General features: G+C 50.9%; 1 protein-coding gene across 2 annotated transcripts; it reads left to right on the forward strand.

Annotated features, from left to right (window-relative positions):
• The first annotated feature begins 5,123 nt into the window (after positions 1-5,123).
• On the forward strand, positions 5,124-24,158 carry SIRT6 (sirtuin 6). 2 transcript variants are annotated; one of them, XM_044999019.1, is made up of 9 exons: positions 5,150-5,254; positions 6,607-6,734; positions 11,547-11,729; positions 18,099-18,158; positions 19,491-19,586; positions 20,845-20,925; positions 22,152-22,275; positions 23,140-23,267; positions 23,686-23,873. In XM_044999019.1, exons 1-9 carry the CDS (start codon positions 5,189-5,191, stop codon positions 23,732-23,734), a joined length of 915 nt encoding a protein of 304 aa, XP_044854954.1. In that variant the 5' UTR covers positions 5,150-5,188; the 3' UTR covers positions 23,735-23,873. The 2 variants fall into 2 exon arrangements, with proteins under 2 accessions (XP_044854953.1, XP_044854954.1); XM_044999018.1 differs by lacking the exon at positions 23,140-23,267 and having other exon boundaries at positions 5,124-5,254; positions 23,686-24,158.

Genomic DNA, 24,158 nt, shown 5'->3' on the forward strand with positions numbered 1-24,158 from the left:
AGGTAAAGGAGGGCAGAGTGAGGCACTGCATTTGCAATTCAGCGACCAGTTCTGTGGCCGCGTGAGACAGCACAGACGCTGGCTGTCCCCCAGAAGATGGACGGCCAGAACTAGGGTAACGCACCGAGTAACACATACAGGTGAAAAGGGGGAACAACAGTGGACTAATGACAGCACAAGAGTGGGGGAGGAGGCCATCATTCTACCCTGGCCAGGACACTCTGAACCAGGAGCCAGTGCTGGGGGATGTTCAGATTTCGTTCTGGTGAACCCTTGGCTGGAAAGATAACGACTTCAGCATCTTCTTCATACAGAATGGGGCCCAGAGCTCTTCCCAAGCTGACTGTATGAAACACACTCTTTGCGCCTGCTAGGTGATGGACCGAGAGTGGATAATGCTGCATCCAGTTGAAACTGCCGGGGGGGAACTTAGGTTGCTAGAATGTAAATGACCCGAGCTGTCATTTGGCCGCGGGTGGCAATACCCTCACTCTTGCAAAAATGTCTTTAATGATGACAAGCAATCAGGGTTTCCGTTCATTTCTCATCTCCAGCAGCACAGTATCCACTAGCATCATGCCGGGGCATCAGTCTGGCAGTGCCCCCTACTGAATCACCAACCCCCCTTCAGTAATACTCACTTCAGTCTTCTTAAACTTGGCCTTCAGGCTTTTCATTCTGGCTTGAGTTCTCACGCTCTGCCTCTGGTTCAGGGGAAGTCTCTGAACAAGGAAGATAATGATGTTTTAAGGTACCAGTGAAGCCTGCTCTCTCGATCAGAAGCTAAACGCCGGGTGTAAATTCAAACATTCCCACCTCTCCCCACATCCCAGTGAGGCAATCAAAATGCTTTCAGTGTTTAAAGATGGAGCTGCCTCCCGTCATGATACATGACACCAGACCAAGCCACTCAACAGACCGCTGTGTACGAGCAATGGGAAGACATGGTGTAGCCTTCATGGAGGCTTGAGGCTCTGTATAGTGCAGAACGGTGCTCGGCTCTAGCCAAACATTCAGACTCATGCAACCTTCCGTTACTGACTTGTCACCAAAATGAGCCCAACCATAGGGCAGTGGTTCTCCACCTATTTGCCATTGTGGGGCGCATATGCAGCTCTCTGTCTTACGTGGGCCACATGCACACAACACATATACTACCTGTACGGCCCTGAGGATGTCACATGGGCCGCAAGTGGCCGCAGGCCGTGGGTAGGAGAATTGCTGGCTTAGGGGTGCCAGATGCTGATTTCAAATGCACACGTCCCTTCTCTTCCATTTATTTGCTCCTACCAGCATCAACTGCCTTGACATTTGATTTCTCGCCTGTACTTGGCCGGCATAGGGACCTGCCAGCCTGTCGCTCTGTGCTCTGCCACTGAGCTGCATCGAGTCATGTGATCTTTCCATCAAGGTACCATTAGCCTGCACGCTGTGTTAGAAATGGGGTGTCTTGTCCTCTGGGCATACCACGGCAGGATGCACGCCACGCCGTGCCCTGTTACCCTGGCCTCTGCCTAGTTCACTGCACACTATATTACGTGTGCGTCTAGTGCGCCTTTCACCTGAGGCTCTCATAGCATTTTAGAGCCAATAAATGGAGCCTCAGAACACTTGTTAGAGTCAGACATTATTTCCATTTTACCAGTGGGGAAACTGAGAGCTGAAGCTAAGAGTTGCCCAAGAGTGACTGGCAAATTGGTGGTAGAGCTGGGAACACAAACCCTGAGCCCTGATTCTGAGTCTTCTGCTCTAATCACTAGATAGCACTCTCTCCCCCTCCTCACCCCACACCGGATTGTTACATTTGCCTGGGCCATGCCTTCTACTGTGCTGAGGCAACCTGCCAGGAGAGGAGCTGACTCGATGCAGCGTGGCATCTTGGTATTGCCTTGGAAACATCGAGATCGCTCTCTTTCACAGGGGAACGCGCCTCCTTGCTAATCTCGCTATTCTCAGCAGCTTTGTAGGGTCCTCTTCAGGACATGTCTACTGCCATAGGAACATGCCTCTGCAGAGTGATTTATATGGCTTCATATATTCGCCCCAACACTGACTGAGCTCCAGCAGCAGAGAGTCCCGAAACCTGCATTGGAAGGGCTCAGCAGAATGGGGTGGCTATTCACTCAACCCTGGGGCCTTTCCACCACCCCTCCCATCCCCCTTCCCTACCTTGCCGATAATGCTGAGCGCAGCAGGGTGGGCTCCTTCTCCCTCACGCTCTGTTCTGTGCCCAGGGCAGAAGACACTGAGAAGTGTCTCCTTACTTCAGTCTCATTGAAGGAATCTCACCCTACCAGAGGTGGCGCAGACGGAGCTAGCTGGTGGCACCACCAATGAGGACAGGCAAGGGGGTGGGACTTAGCTGCAGTGGGAATTAAGTTACTCACCTGCTACAGGTACAGTTACTTCTCCAAAGCAGGATGCTGCTCAGGACTGGGTGGTGGCGACAGCACTTGACTGAACACCTTTCCTAGCCCAGTTACGGGTGCTCAGCAGCTCTCGGTTTGTGACCAGGCCTTATATATCTGCCTGGCTGCTTCTTTTCACTTTCTGCTAGCTCCCAAAAACCAGGCTACATGGTCTCTGTACCTTTAAGGACCTGGAAGGCAGCAGCAAAAGGAAATGATTCACCTGCACCAGGATCTTGTTCATTTCGGCCCAACTCAGAAGTTAGGAGCCTATGTACCTTTGAGGACCTGGGCCTTATTTCTTTAGACCGTGATGCTGCAACCTGCTTCCTGGGGGTGAAGCCCAGCACTTACAAGGAGCCCCACTGAAATGCATCAGCCAGGTTCTGTGCGGTCGCAGACGCCCATCCATGTGGAGCAGCTTGGTGGATCACGGCCTTAGTTTGTTGCGTGAAATGTTCCCCCTCGGCATGAGTTCCAAACAGGGGCAGCTCCAGGCACCCAGCGCATGCCTGGGGCGGCAAGCCGCAGGGGGCAGCCTGCCGGTTGCCGTGAGGGTGGCAGTCAGGCTGCCTTCAGTGGCGCGCCTGAGGGAGGTCCACCGGTTCCAGGGTTTCGGCGGCGGGTACGCCAAAGGTGTGGGACCGGCGGACCTCCCGCAGGCATGCTGCCGAATCCGCGTTACCAGCGGACCTCCCGCAGGCGCGCCGCCAAAAGCCGCCCGACTGCCGTGCTTGGGTCGGCAAAATACATAGAGCCGCCCCTGGTCCCAAAGGCTTGGATCCACGAAGGTATTTAGGGTCGTAACTTCAATTGCTTTCAATGGATATTAGGAACCTAAATACCTTTGTGACTCTGGGCCAAAATGTTTAACCCTTTTATTAAATGACGTGTTTCCTTTTTCATAGCGCCTTTCAACTCAGGCTCTCCAAGGGCTGAGTCTGCCTCCCACATCCCCACTGTGAGGTGGACAACGCTATGGCCCTGCTTCTGTACCGATCCCTGTGCAGATGGAACCCCTACGCCTAACACAGAGTTTCTTGCAGGATCGGGGCCTGTGTTTTCTAATCATTTCTTTATTTTCCTATAACAACCATAGCATGGCGGGCATGTTGAAGATGGACAAGGAGGTACGTTCCCTGCCTAAAAAAGGTACAGTAAAAATGTCTCTTGGAAAATATGACAGGCAAAACACACAAGAACCTAGACTTTATTATAGTGAGGGACCTGCGTGTGGGCTTGCATTTTCCTTGGGAGAGGTCTAGAAATAGCCTGAGAAGGCCAGCACTAAAAACCGGCTTTGTCCTCACCGTATGGTTAATAGGGCCACATTTTGGGATCCCAGGAGATACATTTTACGACTTTGTAGCTACATTCTGGGCATTCCACGGACCCCCTTAAATGCAGCCAGTCGTGTGTCCCTTAGGCAGCGAAGCCAACGCTGGTGAATTTATTGCATATCTTGTGATATTTGGGGTATTTCTTAAAGCCCCAGCCCCCGGAAGGCAAATTTATGTGAGAATCTTTGATTGCATGTGTTTTTTTTTTAAAAAGTTCTAGCTCTCACGGTTATGGAGGAAAACTAGAAAATATGTCAAAACCCTAGGGTTGCCAACTTTCTACTTGCACAAAACCGAACACCCTTGCCCTGCCTCCTACCCCGCCCCTCCTCCGAGGCTCTGCCCCGCCCCTTCTCCAAGGCCTCACCCTCACTCGCTCATTTTCATCAGGCTGGCACAGGGGGCTGGGGTGTGAGAGGTGGTGAGGGCTCTGGCTGGGGGTGCAGGCTCTGGTGTGGGGCTGGAAATGAGGGTTTGGGGGTGCAGGAGGGGGCTCCAGGCTGGGACTGAGGGGTTTGGAGGATGGGAGGGGGATCAGGGCTGGGGCAAGGGGTTGGGGCGCAGGAAGGGGTCAGGGGTGCAGGCTCCATGTGGCGCTTAACTCAAGCAGCTCCCAGAAGCAGTAGCACTCCCCCCTCTGGCTCCTATATGGAGGAGTGGCCAGGCAGGTCTGTGCTCTGCTCCGTCCACAGGCTCTGCCCCGCAGCTCCCATTGGCCATAGTTCCCAGCCAATGGGAGCTCTGGAGCCAGCGCTTGGGATGGGGGTAGTGTGCAGAGCCCCCTGGCTGCCCCTACGCATAAGGTCCGTATGGGGGACATGCTGCTGCTTCCAGTGGAAAACCGGACATCTGACAACACCCTTGCCGCCCCCCAGGTTCAAAAAACAAAGTGCAAAGCAAAATCATCCAAAATCTATTATTTAAAAACCCTCAAACCCACAATTTTTCAGCCAATCTCAGCATTTGTGAGGCCTGACTTGTGATTTTTCAACCCTAAGGGATGACGGTGGTGCTGAGGGCAGGGTCTGTTCCCTGGGGCCTGTCCTTTCCCAGTAGCCCCCCCGGATACGCTGACCAGACAGCAAGGGTGAAAAATTGGGAGGGGGGGTGGGGGGGTAATAGGAGCCCGTATATAAAAAAGCCCCAAATATCAGGAGTGTCCCTATAAAATGGGGACATCTGGTGACCCCACCCCCGGAGCCCGGGGCACAGAGCCAGCAGGCAGAGCCCACCCCCTCGGGCTCTATGCTACTGGGGGTGACAGTTCTTGCCAGGAGCTAACATGGCGCTGGGCGGCGCTGTCCTTAGACCTCTGCGCATGCGGCTTGACAGGCGGTGGCTTCAATCTGCCCTGCCCGGCCGCTTCCGCCCTCCCCCTCCCCTAGAGGAATTGACAACAAGGAAAACTTTATTGGTAGCGGGCCCGGGGCCGGCGGGACGATGTCGGTGAACTACGCGGCCGGGCTCTCCCCCTACTCGGACAAGGGCAAGTGCGGCCTCCCCGAGGTGAGAGCGAAGGAGCAGACCCCCCCCGGACCCCCCACTGCCCTCGGGGGTCCCCTCGCCCAGCATCGGGGGCCTCCCCGGAACGGGGGCCCTGCGCTCCGCTCCCCCTCCCCGGGGGCGCTTCCCCTCCCCCCAACGGGGCCCTGCGCTCCGCTCCCCCCCCCCGGGGGCGCTTCCCCTCCCCCCAACGGGGCCCTGCGCTCCGCTCCCCCCCCGGGGGCGCTTCCCCTCCCCCCAACGGGGCCCTGCGCTCCCCTCCGCTCCCCCCCCGGGGCGCTTCCCCTCCCCCCACCGGGGCCCTGCGCTCCGCTCCCCCCCCCCGGGGGCGCTTCCCCCCCCCCCCCCGGGGCCCTGCGCTCCGCTCCCCCCCCCGGCGCTGCCCGGCCGCCCCACGGGGCCCTGCGCGCCGCTCCCCCCCCCCCGGGGCGCGTCCCCTCCCCCCCCCCGGGCGCTTCCCCTCCCCCCAACGGGGCCCTGCGCTCCCCTCCGCTCCCCCCCCCCCCGGCGCTTCCCCTCCCCCCAACGGGGCCCTGCGCTCCCCTCCGCTCCCCCCCCCGGCGCGTCCCCTCCCCCCTCAGGGGCGCTTCCCCTCCCCCCAACGGGGCCCTGCGCTCCCCTCCGCTCCCCCCCCCCCGGCGCTTCCCCGCCCCCCTCCGGGGCCATTCGCGCCCCTCCGCTCCCCCCCCGCGGGCGCTTCCCCTCCCCCCCCCAGGGCCCTGCGCTTCGCTCCCCCCCCCCGGGGGTGCATCCCCTCTCCGCCCCCAACGGGGCCCTGCGCTCCCCTCCCTCTCCCTCTCCCTCCCCGGGGTGACCAGATGTCCTGATTTTATAGGAACAGTCCTAATGTTTGGGACTTTTTCTTATATAGGCTATTACCCTCTCGCCAGCAGTCCTGATTTTTCACATTTGCTGTCTGGTCACCCTCCCCCACAATGGGGCCCTGGGCTCCCCTCCCTCCTTCCCCCCTGGGGGAGCTTCCCCTCCCTCCCCCCAATGAGGCCCTGCGCTCCCCCCCCCGGGGGTGTTTCCCCTCACCTCCCCCCCCCCGGGGGTGCTTTCCCTCATCGCACTGACTCCTCACCGCAGGGAAGCAGATTTGAGGTTTAAATCTGAACATCCTGAGGTCACTTAGCTGCCGTCCCCCCATGCCAGGCCATGACGTTTGGCAGCCAGCGCTGGTTTATTTCCGTGTGGTGCTAATACATTTTTTTCCCCCCTTTAGTCAACTTGTAATCTAGTACTCGGCGTGCCGTGCAGTTTAGCGGGGTGGCCTGGGTACAGGGGCTTATCCACCTTCCTGTGTGCTGGACACATCTCTCTGGCTCTCCATTTCCATTTTTCTTTCCCCTCAGATTTTTGACCCGCCAGAGGAGCTGGAGAGGAAAGTGTGTGCATTAGCAGACCTGATAAGGGGTTCTTCCAATATAGTGTTTCACACAGGAGCCGGGATCAGTACGGCTTCCGGAATCCCTGACTTCAGGTAAGGGCACTGCCTGAAGAAATCTGTAATTGCTGAAGCAGTGTGGGCTAGTGGTCAGAGCGACGTGCTGAGTTAGAACTTGGGGGCTCTATTCCTGGCTCGGCCACTGACTCACCGTAGGCAAGTCACTTTGCCTTTCAGTGCCTCAGTTTCCCCCACCTGTGAAAATGTGTCTGGCTCACAGGAGTCTGGCAAAAGGTTAATGTTTATAATGTGCTTGGAGATCCTTGGAGGACAGATGCTGTCGGCGTGCAAGTGTTATTTTACTGGGTTAGTGATGGTATTTGTGCTATTTATAGTGAATCGAATTAATGAAAAATTAATAGTTGTCTTATAGCTCCATCCCTGATACTTGGCCAGTTAGCCCGTGTGTTAAGTGCTGTAGGGAAAATAGTCCATTTCTTTAGTGCCTTATAACTGTTACTTTGGGAAAACTCCCTTTTTTCTGACCCTCTGATAAAGAGGTGAGAGGTTTCCTCTCCTTTCTGTCCACAGTCTCTGTTCTAGTTTGCTCTCAAAGTCAAAAACTTGCTATTCAGTGGGCTCTGATGTCAGTGAGATGATTCTCCAAGGCAAGCATCATAGAATAGACTATCAGGGTTGGAAGGGACCTCAGGAGATCATCTAATCTAACCCCCTGCTCAAAGCAGGGCAGATTCCCAGACAGTTGTTTTATTATTTTTAAACCCCAGTTCCCTAAATGGCGCTCTCAAGGATTGAACTCACAATCCTCGGTTTAGCAGGCAAATGCTCAAACCACTGAGCTATGCCTCCCACCCCAGCTTTCATCAACCCAAGCAGTGACAGTACTGGGTATGTGGTGTCCTCTTTTTATAGTTTAATTGTGCGGGCTGGCTAATAACGTAACAACAATATAGAATAACCCCAGTAATACTTAACTTCAAAAAGGGGAAAAAATGGAGGAAGCTAGTTGAATGGAAATGAAAAGGTGAAATGCCTTCAAACTGCATGGCATTTTAAAACACCATATTAGAGGCTCAAATTAATGTATAACCCAAATGAAAACAAAACACTGAGGACTACAAAAATGCCACCGTGGCTAAACAGTAGTGTAAAAGAGGCAGTTAGAATGCAAACAGGCGTCCTTTAAAAATCGGAAGTCAAACCCTACTGAGGAAAACAGCAAGGAGCATAAACTCTGGCAAGTCAAGTGTAAATGTATAATTAGCCAGGCTAAGAAAGAATTTGAAGAGCAATCAGCAAAAGGCACAAAAACTAACAGCAGGGTTTTTTTAAAAAACATCAGAAGCAGGAAGACTGGGGCCATTGGCTAAAGGAGCACTCAAGGAAGACAAGGTTGCTACGGAGAAGCTAAACAAAGTTTTTGCATCAGTTTTCACTGCAGAGGATGAGGGGGAGAGCCTCACACCCAAACTCTTCTTTTTTTGGCAATGTATCTGAGGAACTGTCCCAGATTGAGGTGTCAGTAGAGGAGGTTTTGGAACAAATTGATAAATTAAACAGTAATAAGTCACAAGGACTAGATGGGATTCACCCAAGAGTTCTGAAGGAACTCAGATATGAAATTGCAGAGCTGCTAACTGTGGTATGTAACCTAACGCTTAAATCAGCCTCGGTGTGACATGACCGGAGGGTAGTTAATGTAATGCTAATTTTTAAAACAGGCTCCAGAAGTGATCCACGCAATTACGGGCTGGTAAACCTAACTTCAGTCCTAGCTAAATTGGGTGACATTATTATAAAGAGCAGAATTATCAGATACCTAGATGAACACGATATGTTGGGGAAGAATCAACATTGCTTTTATAAAGGGAAATCATGCCTCACAAGGCGCTTAGAATTCTTTGTGGGTGTCAACCACGTGGACAAGGGTGATCCGATAGTCGATATAGTGTCCTTGGACTTTCATGAAACCTTTGACATGGTCCCTCACCAAAGGCTCTTAAGCAAAATAGGGATTCATGAGATAAAAGGGAAGGGCCTCTCTTGGATCAGTAACTGATTCAAAGATAGGATACAAAAGGTAGGAATAAATTGTCTGTTTTCACAGGGGAGAGAGCTAAATAGTGGCCCCCCCACCGGGGTCTGTACTGGGACCTGGGCAGTTCAACATATTCATAAATGATCTAGAAAAAAGGGTAAACCACAAGGTGGCAAAATTTGCGGTTGATGCCAAATTTCTCAAGATAGTTAAGTCCAAAGCTGACCGCAGAGAGTTAAAAAAGGATCTCACAGAACTGGCTGTCTGGGTGACAAAACGGCCGATGAAATTCAATGGTGATAAGTGCAAAGTAATGCACGTTGGAAAACATAATCTCAAATATATAGACACATAATGATGAGGTCTAAATTAACCGTTACCACTCAAAAATGAGACCTTAGCGTCACCGTGGATAGTTCCCTCAAAACATCTGCTCAGTGTGCCGTGGCAGTCAAAAAGGTAATAGAATGTTAGGAACCATTAGGAAAGGGACAGATAATAAGACAGAACATATCATAATGCCTCTATATAAATCCATGGTACGTCCACACCTGGAATTCTGGTTCTGGTGGCCCCATCTCCAAAAAAAAAAACCACCAAAAACCAAAGGGTAGAATTGGGAAAGGACAGAGAAGGGCAACAAAAATAATTAGAGGTATGGAACAGCTTCCATATGAGGAGAGATTAAAAAGACTGGGACGTTCAGTTTAGAAAAAAGATGACCAAAGGGGTGTCTATAAAATCATGAATGCTGTGGAGAAAGTGAATAGGGAAGGGTTAGTTACCCCTTCACATAACACAAGAACCGGGGGTCACCCAATGAAATGACTAGGCAGCAGGTTTAAAACAAACAAAAGGAAGCACTTTACACGGCGCACAGTCAACCTGTGGAACTCCTTGCCGGGGATCTTGTGAAGGCCACAAGGATAACTGGGTTCAAAACAGAACAAGATGAGTTCATAGAGGATAGGTCAGTCAATGGCTATTAGCCAAAGGTGGTCAGAGACGCAATCCCATGCTCCAGGAATCCCTAAACGTCCAACTGCCAGAAGCTGGGAGGGGACGACATGGGATGGCTCACTCGAAATTGCCTTGTTGCGTGGGTTCCTAAGGCTGATCCCTGTCAGACACCGTATACTGGACTAGATGGACCATCTATAAGTCAGGGCTTTGAGTCAGTTACATTTAGAATGCTTGATTCCTTCTGTTTTCCAGGCCCACCTGTTCCTCGTACACAGCAGGTGGTGCTGTTTCTCTGCAGACCTGTCTGAGCCGCCCCAGACGCAGGGTATGCACGGTGGCTCTCTGGGCAATGCAATTCCTGTTAGGCTTTTGGCTGCAAACTTTGTTTTCTGGCACAGTAAAAGGCCCCACCGTGCTTGTTCCTGGCTGGTAACTTTCACTTTCAGTAGTTGTGGCGTCCGTCAGCCTGTCTTGCTAGTGAGGGGATTCTGAGTCTAAACTGAATGGGGTTCCTCTGGAACAGCCTACTAAGTGGTAATGTAATGGTGCCCAGAATCTCCTTGGTGGCGCCTCTGGACTGCAGACTTGTGCTCTTACTAGGAGGTAGGAGAGCATTACTATCCATGTTCAAATATGGGGAAACTGAGGCACAGAAGTGCACTGACCTGCCCAAGGTCACCCGGTAGGTAGCACAGTCTAGAACACACATTGGCCTGCGTTCCATTTGAAGGGTATAAAGGTTAAAGTGAGGGGGGAGAGTGTTTTAAGGGGATGTCTCCAGGAGTAATGGGATACAAGCGGGCCCAGCATCAGGAAGCATTTGCTAATGGAAAGATCTCAGACTGAGGACTCGTCTCTCAGGGGAAGTAATGGAAGTGCCATTGCTCAGTTCATTTAAGATTGGGCATTATTCCCTACAGTATAATCCTGTCCCAGAGCTGGCCTAATAGGTCTCTTCGGTCTCTTGATTTCTGATTTGTGTCCAGCTAACCACACGGTGCCCCCAGCCCCCGACACACACACGTTCCCCAATCACTGAATCTGAGATACTCTTGAGGTTGAATCTAGAGGCCACTTAAAGGATAAGTGTATGTGGCACAGTAGTAAATGAGGCGCAATTTCTACACCAGCAGAGTCCTAGCAGGAAAACTAGCAGGTGGAGGGAAGATGAAGTGCATGGGATGGAGCTACTGTCTTACAGCCTCTTGTTGGCTGAACCTCCGGCTACAATCGATACAATCGACAGCCCTCCTCAGCATGCAAGTTACATGTGAACTCCATGTGGGGTGCCTCGTGCCACCACTGAGCAAGCCTCTGGATTTGGCCAAAATGAGACGGCTGTGGACTCTGCCCCTGGCTTCCCTTCCCATCTAGGCGTCCCTCCTTCCTCATTTGCAGAGATTGTGCCCTTACTGATATGTCAGGCAGTGATGCCTCCCCCGGCTGCTCCTATTTAAGCCCAATGCCATTGCACCTCTATCATGCCCCGTGGTCTGCAGGCAGCTTTGAGCACCCCCCTGCAGGTTTTAGGTCCACTGAGCCTTGCCCTCCATTGGATGCTCTCCTTCCGGTCCTGCCCGCTCTTCATGCCTGTACTTTCAGTATCGAATTTGATTTGGGTCAGTGCAGAAGTTCTCATTCTCATTTCCATCTTGCTCGTTACTTTTTCAGCTTAAAACGTTGCCCGCAGTAGCACTGAATTAAGCACCGAGGTTACAGCTGTAGGGCCCAGGCATGTTCTTGTTCCATCAAGGACAGGAATGCCATGGTAGCAGGTCACCTTCGTTTAGCAACTCACTTTGCCCTCTCCCCCTTAATTAGGGCTAGCGTGGTGTCTGCTGACTGCTGCCTCCAGTTATAACTTGACTTCTTTCCCTCCCCGACAGGGGGCCCAATGGCGTGTGGACTATGGAGGAGCGGGGATTGTCCCCCAAGTTTGACACGACCTTTGAGAACGCGAGGCCTTCCAAGACCCACATGGCGCTGCTGGAGCTGCAGAGAGTCGGCATCTTGAAGTTCCTGGTCAGCCAAAACGTGGATGGCCTGCATGTGCGTTCTGGATTCCCACGGTACGGCACCTCCCTTACCCATCTACCCGGCAGGGCCCTGTAACAGGCATCAGAGCCTGCCGCGTTGTTGCTTTTTATCGAGTGCAGCTTTGCAGGATTTTGTGCGCGTGTGGCTGCCGCACAAATCCCTGCTAATGCTTGTAACGAAATAGGTATTAACGCTTCCGTGCGCCCCTGAGATGACAGCAATGCCTCGGCCCGAACCCCTTCAGCTTTAGAAGCAACATGGCTTCTTAATCATGTTTGTACTAAAACAGCTGTTAGCCCCACTGCTGTAGTGAGTGTGTGGTTGGGCTAACAGCTGTTTTAGTACAAACGTGCTCTTGTGGTAGTACCATGGACCAAGCTAAACCCAATTCTTCCTGTGTTGCTATTTCTAAAGGGGGGGGAGAAGTTTGTTTAAGGGCAATGACCCATATAGTTCCAGGACTACTTCCCAAAGCTGTGCTGGAACTCAATACAAATGGATTTGAATGCCCTCCAAGATCTAGCACCCCCTCTGTTAAAGGGCAGACGTTGGCTTATATAAAGCAGCCGGTATCGATTGCCATGGCAAGCATCATGATTGACTGTGTCTGTAAGGACTGAATTTGTGGAAAGGTTACATCAGTCCACTCTGCCATCGCCTTCCTCTTGTGGGCTTGTAGGAGCTGTCATCTTAGCCGGCTAGTTCTACTCTGTGTGTGTCAGTAGGACCCTTTCATGTGAAAATGGGAAAACTTCCATTTGGTCACAAGCTGATCTAAATTGTACTAATATTTACAGAGCGCTGTTAGTGTGCAAGGGGCTGTATGGAATTACATTGTGTCTGTAGGGAGGTGTCTTGGGGTAGAAAGTCTGTTCAGCTGATGGCTCCGTGGCCTGCGTTACAAGAGCCGAATTTGTGTGCTCATGGGAACAAAGTGCAACCACCCCATAGAGGCAGGTGCGGCCCGTCAAGGCTACAGATCCCAGCATGTGGTGGTCTGGATGGAACACTGCATGCTGGGATTTGTAGTCTCTGTGGGCTGCATCTCTGTTCAAAAGGAGGATAACTGAGGGCTGCGTCGTAACATTCCTTAGACCGCATATTGGCTACCATACCTCTTAGGTTGCCATGTCTGTGCTTCTGATTAGAGCAAGGTCAGCTTCCCTTTACTAGTACGGTGCTGACACAGAGAACGTGATGCTTGTGACAAGTGCTGGATTGTTTGTCTTGGGGACTGAAGTGCCCTCTTGCAGCTCAGATCCAGCAACCTTCCCCCAGGCCATCCTGTCCATGCACCTCAGTGCTAATCTAGAGGGACTAATTGGAGACAGGGGAATTTGGTCTCTGTAGCCTATTCAGGCCTTGGCTTCTTTATGAAAACTGCCAACGAGGATGCAGTTTGTGGCCTTTTGTTGGCACCTGGACCTGGACTAAGGACATCGAGCTCATTTCAAAGGTTAACTTGGCTGTCTTAACCCATTCACTGCTCTGTGCAAGCACAGCTGCTCATGTGGTTCCTCTCCAAGTCGTGCATTTTGCAGGCGTTTTTGTTTTAGGTAAAATGGGTTTTGTCAGATAAGGTTAATAAACTCCATCCCTGCTCCATCTCTTCAGACCCAGTCAGGCACCAGTAAAGGTTTTCTCACTGAAGTGCCTTTAAATGATGCTTTGCCGCATAGATCTGTAACACTTTCGAAAGGGCACAAGGGGGAGATGGTCCTGGGTTTCAGGTTAATCTTCGTTTTAGCAGCGCTGTGGTTTACTTGATTTGTTTGCGTCTCTTCCTGCATCCTCGTTATAATAAAGTCCAAAACGGCACGGCATTGTGCCCCCAGCTGCGAGCTGTGCACTTGATTGACGCATGGATGCAGGCTCTCCAATCCCCATGTGTCTGGCGGTAGAGACCGAACTGCACTTAGTCAGGTAAAGACAGCTTCAAAGACGTCCTCAAAGGAACCTGCCTTTCCATTAGCTCAGTCTGGAAAAGGCAGCTTCTTCCTTCGACAGAAACTTTAATCTACAATAAAAATGCCCCAGACAGAACATTTCTAGCACTTCAAACAAATGGGTTATTTGCCGTGTGTGCTGGAGTGCTTGAATCAGGCTGGTAGATGAGAATGCAAATTTAATTCAAGAAAGAAAATATAAAGGAAGGGGTGAGGAGGGTGTGTGAATGGGAACTTGCTTCCTTAGAGAAGGCGCATGTTACAAACAGCATGACATGGTGTTAGCTAAGGAGCAAATCTAGTAGCTGTCCGGCTCGAGGAGATATTTGTTTGTGTTCTCATCCCATGAGATAGCTCAGAGCTTAATTTGTTTTCTTAGCAATACAAACGGCCCTTTGACAAAGTCAGACGGGAGTGATTAGAAAAAACACTGTTCTCTATTAATCTGATGCATTTTCTTTTGAATGTGGGGGAGCCATCTTCACACCTCAGGAACGTTCTAATGAGAGCTGTGACCATGGGCTGTCCCAGGGGTTCTCAAACTTCATTGCACCGCAACCCCCTTCTGAGAACAAAAATTACTACACGACCCCTGCCCCAGGCAGAGGGGGCCAAAGCCCGAGGACTTCAGCCCCAGGCAGGCAGCCTGTAACCTGAGCCCCACCACCCAGGACTGAAGCCCTCGGGCTTCAACTTCAGCCGTGGGACTCGGGCTTCACCAAGTCTAACACTGGCTCTGGTGACCCCATTAAAATGGGGTCATGACCCACAGTTTGAGAACCACTGGGCTGTCCCATTTGGTCCCTCTGGTCGCTCTCTTTTTTTATTTGTTTTTTTTATTTCTGTGGCCTGGTGTGTACACACACTTGCAGCAGTTAAATTGAAGGTGTGGGGTTTTTTGGGAACTGGCTTCATTTAACTGGTGCAGTTTCTGTGGGTGGGCGAGGCCTGCGTGTCTCTCTTAAGTACTGATACGAAAACGTGGTTGAAAGAAGTTTCTTTTTGTATGAGAAATACTAGACTCTCATTTCAATCTATGAATGAAAAGTTTAACAGGTCTAAAATGGTAACAAGGACGTGATTGAAACAATAGGAGAGCAACCGAACTGCCTAAAAAGGCCCAGAGCAGAAGGGGAAAACATTAAACCGCTGGTTATTGAGGGGTGGGTGATGGTAACTGTCTTTGCATGTTAGGGGAATGTGTGAACCTGTGAAATGTTAGGACTTGGTTTGCTAGAATCTAGATTACATGGACACAACCAGCGATGTGGTCCTGTATAAAGCTAGTTGGCTCAACCTATTTTTAGGCTTCAGTATTGAATTTGGAAGGTGGCAGTTTCTCCTCCTAGCTAAAGTAAATGTCAAAGCTACTGATCAATATGGCAAATGCTCACTAATTGCCAAATATCAATGTGTGAACTTCTGACCAAAAATGGGTAGATTGAAGGAAGTGGTAGAAAACGATTCTGTCTAACTGACAATATTCACGCTGCCTAGCGTTGATCAGCAGAAAGCATCCACGCTCATCTTGGAGTGCAGGAAATCTGTTTGTTTTTCCTTCAAGATCAAAGGTTATTGAATGAAATTTTGCTCATTGAAGCGGAAAAGCAAAATGTTGAGTTTGAGCCTGCACGTGAGATGCTTTTCTTGTCCCAGTGCTGGGCTTTCCATCGGTTTCATTCAGGAGCAATCTCTGTTCATCGTCACCAGAAATGGCAAGGATCAAACAGTAGCTATGCCGTGAAAACAACTGAAAGGCAAAGACTTAACTTGACAAGGGTTGCAGCCTTCTCTTAGTCTAATTTCACCATGTAGCAAAAACCGAGCAATTTGAAGAAAGTATTGAAGCAGTTTGCCCTGGATATTCTTTTTCAGACAGACTTAAATGCCCAGGCCCACGGTTAGATATTGTAAACGAAGAAACGAGAAAAATTACAGGAAGAAGCACAAGAATTAACATTGCCATTTAATTCAGGATGGTTTAATATGAGAAATGACCTAAACGTAGCTAGATGCATCCATATGTTCTACTTAATATTCCTGCCTTTCATATGGGAACCACTCCTCCTCCTCCTCAAAAGAATATTGTTTCCAAGTTGCTGAAGATCCTATCCAAGAATACAGAGAAAAGTATGACAGAGGCCTTTGCCTTTGACCAGACAATGATAATTAAGTGGGGGAAAAGGTGATATCTCTGGAGCAGTCATCCTAAACTACTACTCATATGGGCGTGGAAGGTTGTAACAGCTTGACTATAGAAACTAGGAGTCAGTCAACCCCTGTTTTCTGGGATCTCTAAGTGGAAGAAGAGTAGGCCCTTAAAGAAACAATAGCCTGGGTTTTCCCCAAGTATTAACTATTCCTCTGGGACCATCCTCCTCTCTCCCATCTCCTGCACTTCGTCCACTCTAAAAATCCCAGGAACCTTAAAGGGACACATCACAAAACAGGTGTTGACTAACCTCCTTGTCCCTGCTACCCTTAAGGGGATTGTCCCCCTGTTACAAGCTCATGTAAACCTCACTAAGACCCTGATTCAGCAAAGCACTTAAGTCAATGTGACTTAAGCATACACATAAGTGCTTTGTTGAACCGGAGCCTAACTGCGTACGTTGTGCTGGCAGAAGAATTATTGAAATTCTGCAGTCAGCCTTGTGGTTGCTGTCCCCAGCTTCCAGCGGCTGTCTGCCGAACTCAGGGAGGCTCTGTCTTCACATCTGCATCCAGCGAGCAGCTGTTGAAAGTTGTACTGAGCACAAGGGGAACTTTGATCAAAACAAATCATGCACTTTCCACAACAAAGGACTTTACAAAGAGGCACTGATCTTACAGAAGCACTTGAAGGTGGTTTCCGAGGTACTTGACAGATCAGGTTGACGCTACCGTCGCAGTCTCCATGCAAATCTCTTGATGTCATTAACACCAAAGAAGTGGAACCCCGCAAGGACAAAATAGTAATAATTTTTTAAAAATCCCATCTCCCCTCCGGAGCCTCCTGCATGTCACGAAACAGCTGATCAGGAGGTGTAGGGAGGGAGAGGGAGGTGCTGATTGTGGACGGGAGGTGCTAGGAGCAGGGTGGGGGAGCTGAGGGGGGGCCTGCTGACATTGGTAAATTCTGGCTCCTTCTCAGGCTCAGGTTGCCCCCCCCCCTTGTGTATACAATCTGAAACTCCTCCTCCCTTCTCCTCTAGGATTTCACAGTGAAAGTTGTACCTCTGGTGTGGGGTGCGATGCTGTGCCACAGGTTGTTACATCGAAATGGTGGCAGTGTAATCATGGAAACCAGTTCAGTTCCAGACGTTGTCTTTTATTTGATTTTTTGAAGGCCTGCTTTTAGCATTAGTCAGGTATGTCTTGGTGCATTTGGCTTGGTTTGGGTGAAACTTCATCCTGGGCTAGGTGCTGAAAGAGCAAGCAGGTGGGTAAAGGTGCATCCTCTGTGTCGGAGGCCGCGTACCCAAGGGCAGGAGGCCTAACTTGTTAGATGCGGGATGGTCTTGTGCAGTGGCTCCCTGTCGTCACTGGTTCGTGTGCCACCTTCTCAAAAACCTGGGAAGTGAATGGCTGGAATGTCGAGCCCGGGTAATACGAGTGGTACGTGTCCCACGGCTTGGGAGCCCCCAAGTGGATAGGACACTGCACTGGAAGGCAGGAAACCAGGGTTGTGTTACTGGCTCTGCTAGTTACTTACTGTGATCTTGGGGAAGTCGCGTCCCCTCTCATCGCCTGTTTCCCCCTCTCATCCTTTGTCTTGTCTATTTGGATGGTAAATGTTTGGGGCAGGGGCTCTCTCACTAGATGCATGCACAGAGCACCCCGATTTTGGTTGGGGCTGCTATTAGTTGTATTACGGTAGCTGCTAGCGTGGGAACTCTGTTGTCGTGTTTAACTTACAGAATTGTTGGCTTTTCCTCTGAGCCTACTTAGATTGTGAGCTCCTCAGGGCCAGGACAGTCTCTCTCTGTTCCGTTTGTACATCACCTAGCACAGTGCGGGCCTGATCTAGGACTGGGGCTCCTACACGCTACCACAATACAAAAACATACATAAAAAGACCCATTATTCTTTATTAGGCATTAATACACTAACAAAGGGAATCCCATCAGCTGCGTTGGATTAGGCTTGGGGGTTTTTGGTTTTGGGGAGCTGTGGGAAACTGGCAGCAATGCCGAGGGTGCCAGTAGGAGATGGCTCACCTTTAGGGTGACTCAACCTATGGCGATGCCATCACAGAAACCTTTGGGCCCCGTGGCCCGATCCCTGCCAGCATCGAGTGTTTCATCCAGAACAACCCCTTTCGTCCGAGTTAGACATTGTCAAAACCTTAACTAGAGACCAGGTGGGCCTGATGCAGCCACAACAGCTGTAAATAAAAGTCTCTTGAGCAGCCTGAGTCACCAAGGGGCAGCGTTGCCTCCGGGTTTCTGTTAATCTTTGCTGTTTCTTCTGCAGGGACAAGCTGGCCGAGCTGCACGGGAACATGTTTGTGGAGGAATGTGTGAAATGCGGCAAGTACGTCATCCCTGCCGGTCAAGACACACTCGTTTGTAAAAAGGCAGCGTGAGTGAATCTCTCCACTGCCGTGCTGCTGAGAGGCATTGTGCCCCTTGGGTGTGTCTTTGGGGTACAGATGGTCGCTGCAGTTCTGGATTCCGTTATGTAACTGTTTGTTCTAGCGTGAGTCAAGTTTGATCACCGCATGAGCCTCTGGCAGATAAGCCCACGATGCAGAGAGCTTAGAACATGCGATATGAGCAAATCTGTTCCATACAAATCCTGAATAAACACTTAAATCTTGTCACTAAGTGTGAGAACGTTAACTCGTGCCCCCATAGAAGATCCTCACAGCTCCTGTAATCTGTTCATCATATTGGTCATGCCCAGTTTAAATATCAGTGGTCTCTCCACGTGGCGAGGTCTTGTACATGTTTGCCAAATAAGAGGTCACAGCAGTCTGGATTTTGCCTTTTGATTCTAGGAAGTATAAATCCTAAATTCTGAAGTTATTGCTCTGAACTCCTGGAGAGGGAGATTGCCACGGGTAGAACTATGGTGTAGGGACAAATTGATCCCTGATGTAACTGTTCACTTCACTAGTTACACTGGGGATGGATTTGGCCAAAATGTTCGTCTCCAGCTTCTCTTAGCACCAAAGGGGCATGATTCTCAGTATATTTATGCCTGTATATTTTGGGGCAGTATATTTATGCCTGTATCTGTAATTTTCACTCCATGCATCTGAAGAAGTGGGTTTTTTACCCACTAAAGCTTATGCCCAAATAAATCTGTTAGTCTTTAAGGTGCCACTGGACTCCTCATTGTTTTTATGATTCTCAGTGTGTTCTCTGCCTTTATATCTTCCTTCCCATTACTCAGTCGCATGGTCTAGAACAGGGATTGGCAACCTTTGGCACGCGGCCCATATGGGAAATCCGCTGGCGGGCCGGGACCATTTGTTTACCTGCAGTGTCCGCAGGTTTGGCAAATGGCGGCTCCCACTGGCTGCAGTTTGCCATTCCAGGGCAACGGGGGCTGCGAGAAGTGGCGGCAGGCACATCCCTCGGCTCATGCCGCTTGCCGGAGCCCCCATTGGCCTGGAACAGCGAACCGCAGCCAGTGGGAGCTGCGATCGGCCGAACCTGCGGATGCTGCAGGTAAACAAACCGTCCTGGCCTGCCAGTAGATTTCCCTGATGGGACGTGTGCCAAAGGTTGCCGATCCCTGGTCTAGAACCTGGCTGGTGCATTCTAGCATCTTTCTTATCTACACACTTGCTAATTGCTGTGAACAGACTCGTTTTTTGTCTCGCGCTCTGAATCGCCTCCTTTCTCATTGCATATGAAGGCAGTACGTGCGGGACGCCGTCGTGGGCAGCATGGGCCTCAAGCCGACAGGCAGGCTGTGCAGCGTCTCCAAAGCAAGAGGCCTTCGTGCCTGCCGGTACGTATCGTAACGACAGCCTCGGGGGAAGGGAAGGGCAGAGTTACGTCCTGCAGAAACATACCAATTGTGCAACTCCTGGACTCCGCCATTTCCTGGTTGGGTGTGGCTTCGGTTTTTACCACGTGGCGCAGTCCAAGCGTACCTGGAGGGCTCCTCTAAGGGCCAGCGGCTCACGTGTGTGTCTCTGTGTTAGGAGTGGGTGAGTTCCTACACTCCAGCCCCCTCGGGTCCGGTTCAGTCTGTTAAACTCTCTCCTGTGAAAAGCAGAGACCGTGCAGGAGATCTTCGAAGGTACAAATGGGAGCTTGGCACCCAATCATCTGTCAATGGGAGTTGGGTTCCTAGGTGCCCTCTGAAAATCTCCCCCTTCTGTTGCTCCCTGAATACTGGCTGCATGCGGGTCCATTGTGGCTGGAGTGCGCTGCCCTGTGTGATTGCTGTGTTGAGAGGGGCATTCTCTCTCCTGCAGCAGTGTGTTTGATTCCACTCTGCCTTGTTGCTGCCTGCATTAGTTATATTTAACAAGGAGCTTTGTTTTCAGTTGTTCAGCTTTAAGGGGGAGATTCTTTGCAAGGGGGTTTTTCATTGTAACCTGGGCTCATGGCTGGAAAGGCGGCTCTGTGAAATTGGCATCCGCAATCTGCTCTGTGTGCATTTCACATGCACTTGCTATCTTCAGTGACGCACTTCGTATTGCTGCTCATTCCTGTTAGCTGAACCTAGGTCTGGGCAAGAGAGAAAGGGCCCGATTCTCCCCGCCTCTGCACCCCCTAGGGTCATTTACACCAGTGCAAACTGGGTGTAGGATACCACCGTTTTGACTTAGCTCTTTGCACCAGTATGGACTGATTTAAGTGACTGCACATTGTCCAGAGCAACAGAAAGTCAGTCTCACAGACTCCATTCCAGCTCACCCATCATCACAGAATTGTTAACAGAGCTCCAGTTGCAGAGCCGCATTCTGACCTGTGGGCTTCACAGGTGTAACTGAGGGCAGAATCTGCCCCACAGAATCTTGGTTGCTGAACTCAGCCTGACTCTCAGATCCCCTGCTGAACTTGTGCAGGCAGGAGTCAGAAAGTCCATCTTTCACATGTCGCTAATTGGATATGGAAATCAAGAGCCAGTAAATATGAAATTGGCCCAGTGTTGTTTGATCAGTCTCTCCTCGGCAGCTCTGCAGTTGGGTCCCTGATTTTTCCCTTGTCTGAGAGCAAAGCTAACCCTGTTTCCTGTTGGATTTTTTTTTTCCCAGAGGAAAGTTAATAGACACCATTTTAGACTGGGAAGATTCTCTGCCTGATCGGGACCTCAGTCTAGCAGACGACGCCTGCAGGTATTGCTTTCCACAGCACTGTGGTTTAACACCTGGTACTTCAGTAAAACCACCCGATAACTGGTTCAGCATGAAAGCTGGTGCTCTGAGACCTCTCCAAGCTTCTTGCCATCTGCTGGGATGCATTAGGCTGTTCAGATACTTGGAATCTGACCTGCCTTTCTCAGTTCACTGCCCTTTAGTTCCAGGATTTTAACCCTGTCTAATCCTTAAGAATGATTGTAGCTGGCCAGAGTTAGAAATTGCAATGGAAGCGTGTTACTATTGGATTCCAGGGGTCAAAGAAGAATAAAGTGTATTGAGCGCATCCCCTACGCAGATCCTCTTTTCCTCTGCAGACAGAGATTGTACCTGGCCTGTCATCAAAAGGCTTTGCAGATAGCGGGGTAAATGCAACATTCAGAAACCAACAGCTTTTGTGAGTGAGGTGGTGGTTGGATGATCCCAGGTGCTTGTGGTATTCCCCAAGAGGGAAGGATATTTCCTGGGTCTCGTTCCGTATTATCGATCAAGCATCTTAAGAGGACGTAGCCATGTACATTAAGTGACTAGTGCCAGGTAAATAAGTCCCTGCCTCACAGATCTTACAGTACAAAGGGACAGTTCGCGTGAGGAAATGAAAGGACGTCTAATCGTTGCTGCTGGGGCTGGGTGGACAAGACTTTCCAAGGCCTGGTTCGTTGTTATTATTTATACTGGCGTAGTGACCAGGATCCCCTTGTGCTAGACCAGGGGTTCTCCAACTTTTGTGCTGGTGACCCCTTTCCCACAGAGAGCCTCTGAGTGCGACCCCCCTTATCAATTAAAAACACTTTTTTATGTGTTTAACACCATTCTAAAAGCTGGAGGCAAAGCGGGGTTTGGGGTGGAGGCTGACAGCTCGCGACCCCCCCATGTAATAACCTCACGCCGCCCAGTTGGAGAACCCCTGTGCTTGATGCTTTACAAACAGAGAAGCGAGAGAGTCCCTGCCCACAAGAGCTGCCAGTCTGAAGCAGAGTCTGTTGCGCATCATTTCCAATGGGGTTTTGTTCCCTGATTTCACAGGTTCCAATTCTGAACCTAAGCTGAGCTGCAGTTTCTTATGACACTTATGGCTCGTCAGAGGGGCAGTAAGACCTGGTGGGAGACTGGCCTTCTGTCTTCTTAGAGGAGGGGGTTCAGTCATTGAGACGGGCTCTGTTCCCTTCCAAGAGTTCTCGCTGGGTTTTTTTTCCCGCCTGCAGGAAAGCTGACCTGTCAGTCACTCTGGGGACCTCTCTTCAGATCAAACCCAGTGGCAATCTCCCCCTGCTCACTAAAAGGAAAGGAGGGAAGCTGGTCATAGTAAATCTGCAAGCAACGAAGCACGTGAGTTCAAATGCTTTGACTGGCGCCTTGAGCTCAGAGCTGCCCAGCTACAGTCCGACAGGCCTTGGTTTTATTCCAGCCGTAGCACCCAGCACTTGTGGGTGCTTGATTGACTCCTGTGAAAGTGGGTCAGTCCAGGAGCCAGGCCGCCCGCTTACAGTGCCGGCTAGAAGAAATCAACCTAGTTTAGTAAATAAACGTGCTGGGTCCCCATCGCTAAAGACCTTAGATCGTCGATTAAAAATAACCCTTCCGGTGGGATCAAAACCCCTCACGTATCCCCAGGTGAATTGGAATCCTGAGTGTTAATTAACCCCCCGTTAAGTCCTTGCTGTGAGACTATAGACTTTGACCAGTTTTATGTCTGTTCTGACCTCCCTCGAATACCCGAATCGTTAGAATCCTGTTACATAACCAAGGCAGTTTGTTTCTAAGACCCTCAAAGTGTATCAAGGTCAGAGGTGGGGGGGAAAAAACCATTCGGGTCATCTAGTCCCTGTCCCAGATAGTGCAGGAGTCTTCCCTACAGAACTCTTTCTGTAGTGATTCAAATGGTCTATTTCCACGTTTCCCACCTCAGAGCCCCCTCACCCAAATAGAGAGGCCCGTAGTGCTGCCGTTCACTTCCCTCCTGATCAGAGACATGAGGATGTTTGTGACAGCGGCCTGCCTGGAGACCACCATGTGTTAATGGGGTTACCCTGTGCTGTTGGGGCCCCCGCCCAGGCAGTGTCGCTTCTGGACCTTGTCACATCCTGGCCGAAAGGCTCTACATTTCTAGCTGTCTTGAGGGTGATTCTCACTGAGCACGTCCCAGGGGTGTATTTCTGAAATCCACACAGATACCTGTCTCTCAAACTCCAGGAGGAAGAATCCTGCCTCCTTCCACCGCCAGCTCACCCCTTATTTCTGCATCGCGATAACTGTAGGGACGGATTTGAAATCTCTCCCAGATGTGGCCTGGCCAGTGTGGAGCGGAGAGTTAATCCAAGGTGTGATGCAAATTGCTAGGAGTTGCAGGACCGTGCCCAATTCATGCGTGCGCACAGAGCCCTTAAAAACCAGAGCAAAATCATTGGGGTCAGATCTCCCTTGAGAGAGTCCTCAGATTGCTTGGTGTTTGGAATTCCCCTGAGGCTGGTCAGCTTTGTCCTCCGCCTGCCATAACGGGGAGAGAGCAGCCGCGTGTTAGGGGCCTGTGGCCCCCAGACTGCAGTTGGGGCGTCTCTAATAAAAGGAGGTCACCAGAAAGCTGTTGGGTGGTGATCCAGAGCTGGTGGCTCCAGAGCCGGGCTGGATTTTGGCCTGTGTTGTAGAGCTGACAGGCTCCTGCCCTCTGGATGCACCTGTAAGTGCTAAGGCTGGAGAGACGTCCGCTTCCTGAGCCTGTTTCCTGTCTCTTGGCCCTAGGACCGGCAAGCCGACCTGCGCATCCACGGCTACGTGGATGAAGTCATGACCAAGCTGATGAAGCAGCTTGGTCTGGAGATCCCTGAGTGGACGGGGCCGGCGGTGGTGGAGAGTTCTGAGCTTGTGAAGCCCGAACCAGCCCTAAAACTCGACCCAGACGCTCAGCGCCCAGCCAAGGAAGAGCCCTGCTCCCACCACAATGGCACGGCAGAGGGGGCTGACGGGCTATGCCCGGGGCTCGGCGCTGCACGCGAGGAGCACTGTGACGGTCTGAAACAGGAATGTCCTGGCTCAGGCCACAGTCCCGTAGCAGCCAAGAGAGTAAGAGTGGAGTCGCTGCTCACCTGACTTACACATCTTTGCTGTTGGTCGTTCGTCTTAGCAGCTAGCCGGGGCCGCGTTTCCTACTGTCCTTTTTATACCTTGAAATATCACACACACCCTTTTGTAAGTATTAAATATACTTCAGTGTT

This window comes from Mauremys mutica, chromosome 24 (genome assembly GCF_020497125.1).
Source record: "Mauremys mutica isolate MM-2020 ecotype Southern chromosome 24, ASM2049712v1, whole genome shotgun sequence".
NCBI lineage: Eukaryota > Metazoa > Chordata > Testudines > Geoemydidae > Mauremys > Mauremys mutica.

Excerpts from the sequence above, each read along its gene's own strand:
- SIRT6 (XM_044999018.1), top strand. The coding sequence starts at position 5,189 with ATGTCGGTGAACTACGCGGCCGGGCTCTCCCCCTACTCGGACAAGGGC. Across the intron at positions 5,255-6,606 it reads GCAAGTGCGGCCTCCCCGAG|ATTTTTGACCCGCCAGAGGA; the intron begins GTGAGAGCGAAG and ends CTTTCCCCTCAG. Across the intron at positions 20,926-22,151 it reads CTAGCAGACGACGCCTGCAG|GAAAGCTGACCTGTCAGTCA; the intron begins GTATTGCTTTCC and ends TCCCGCCTGCAG.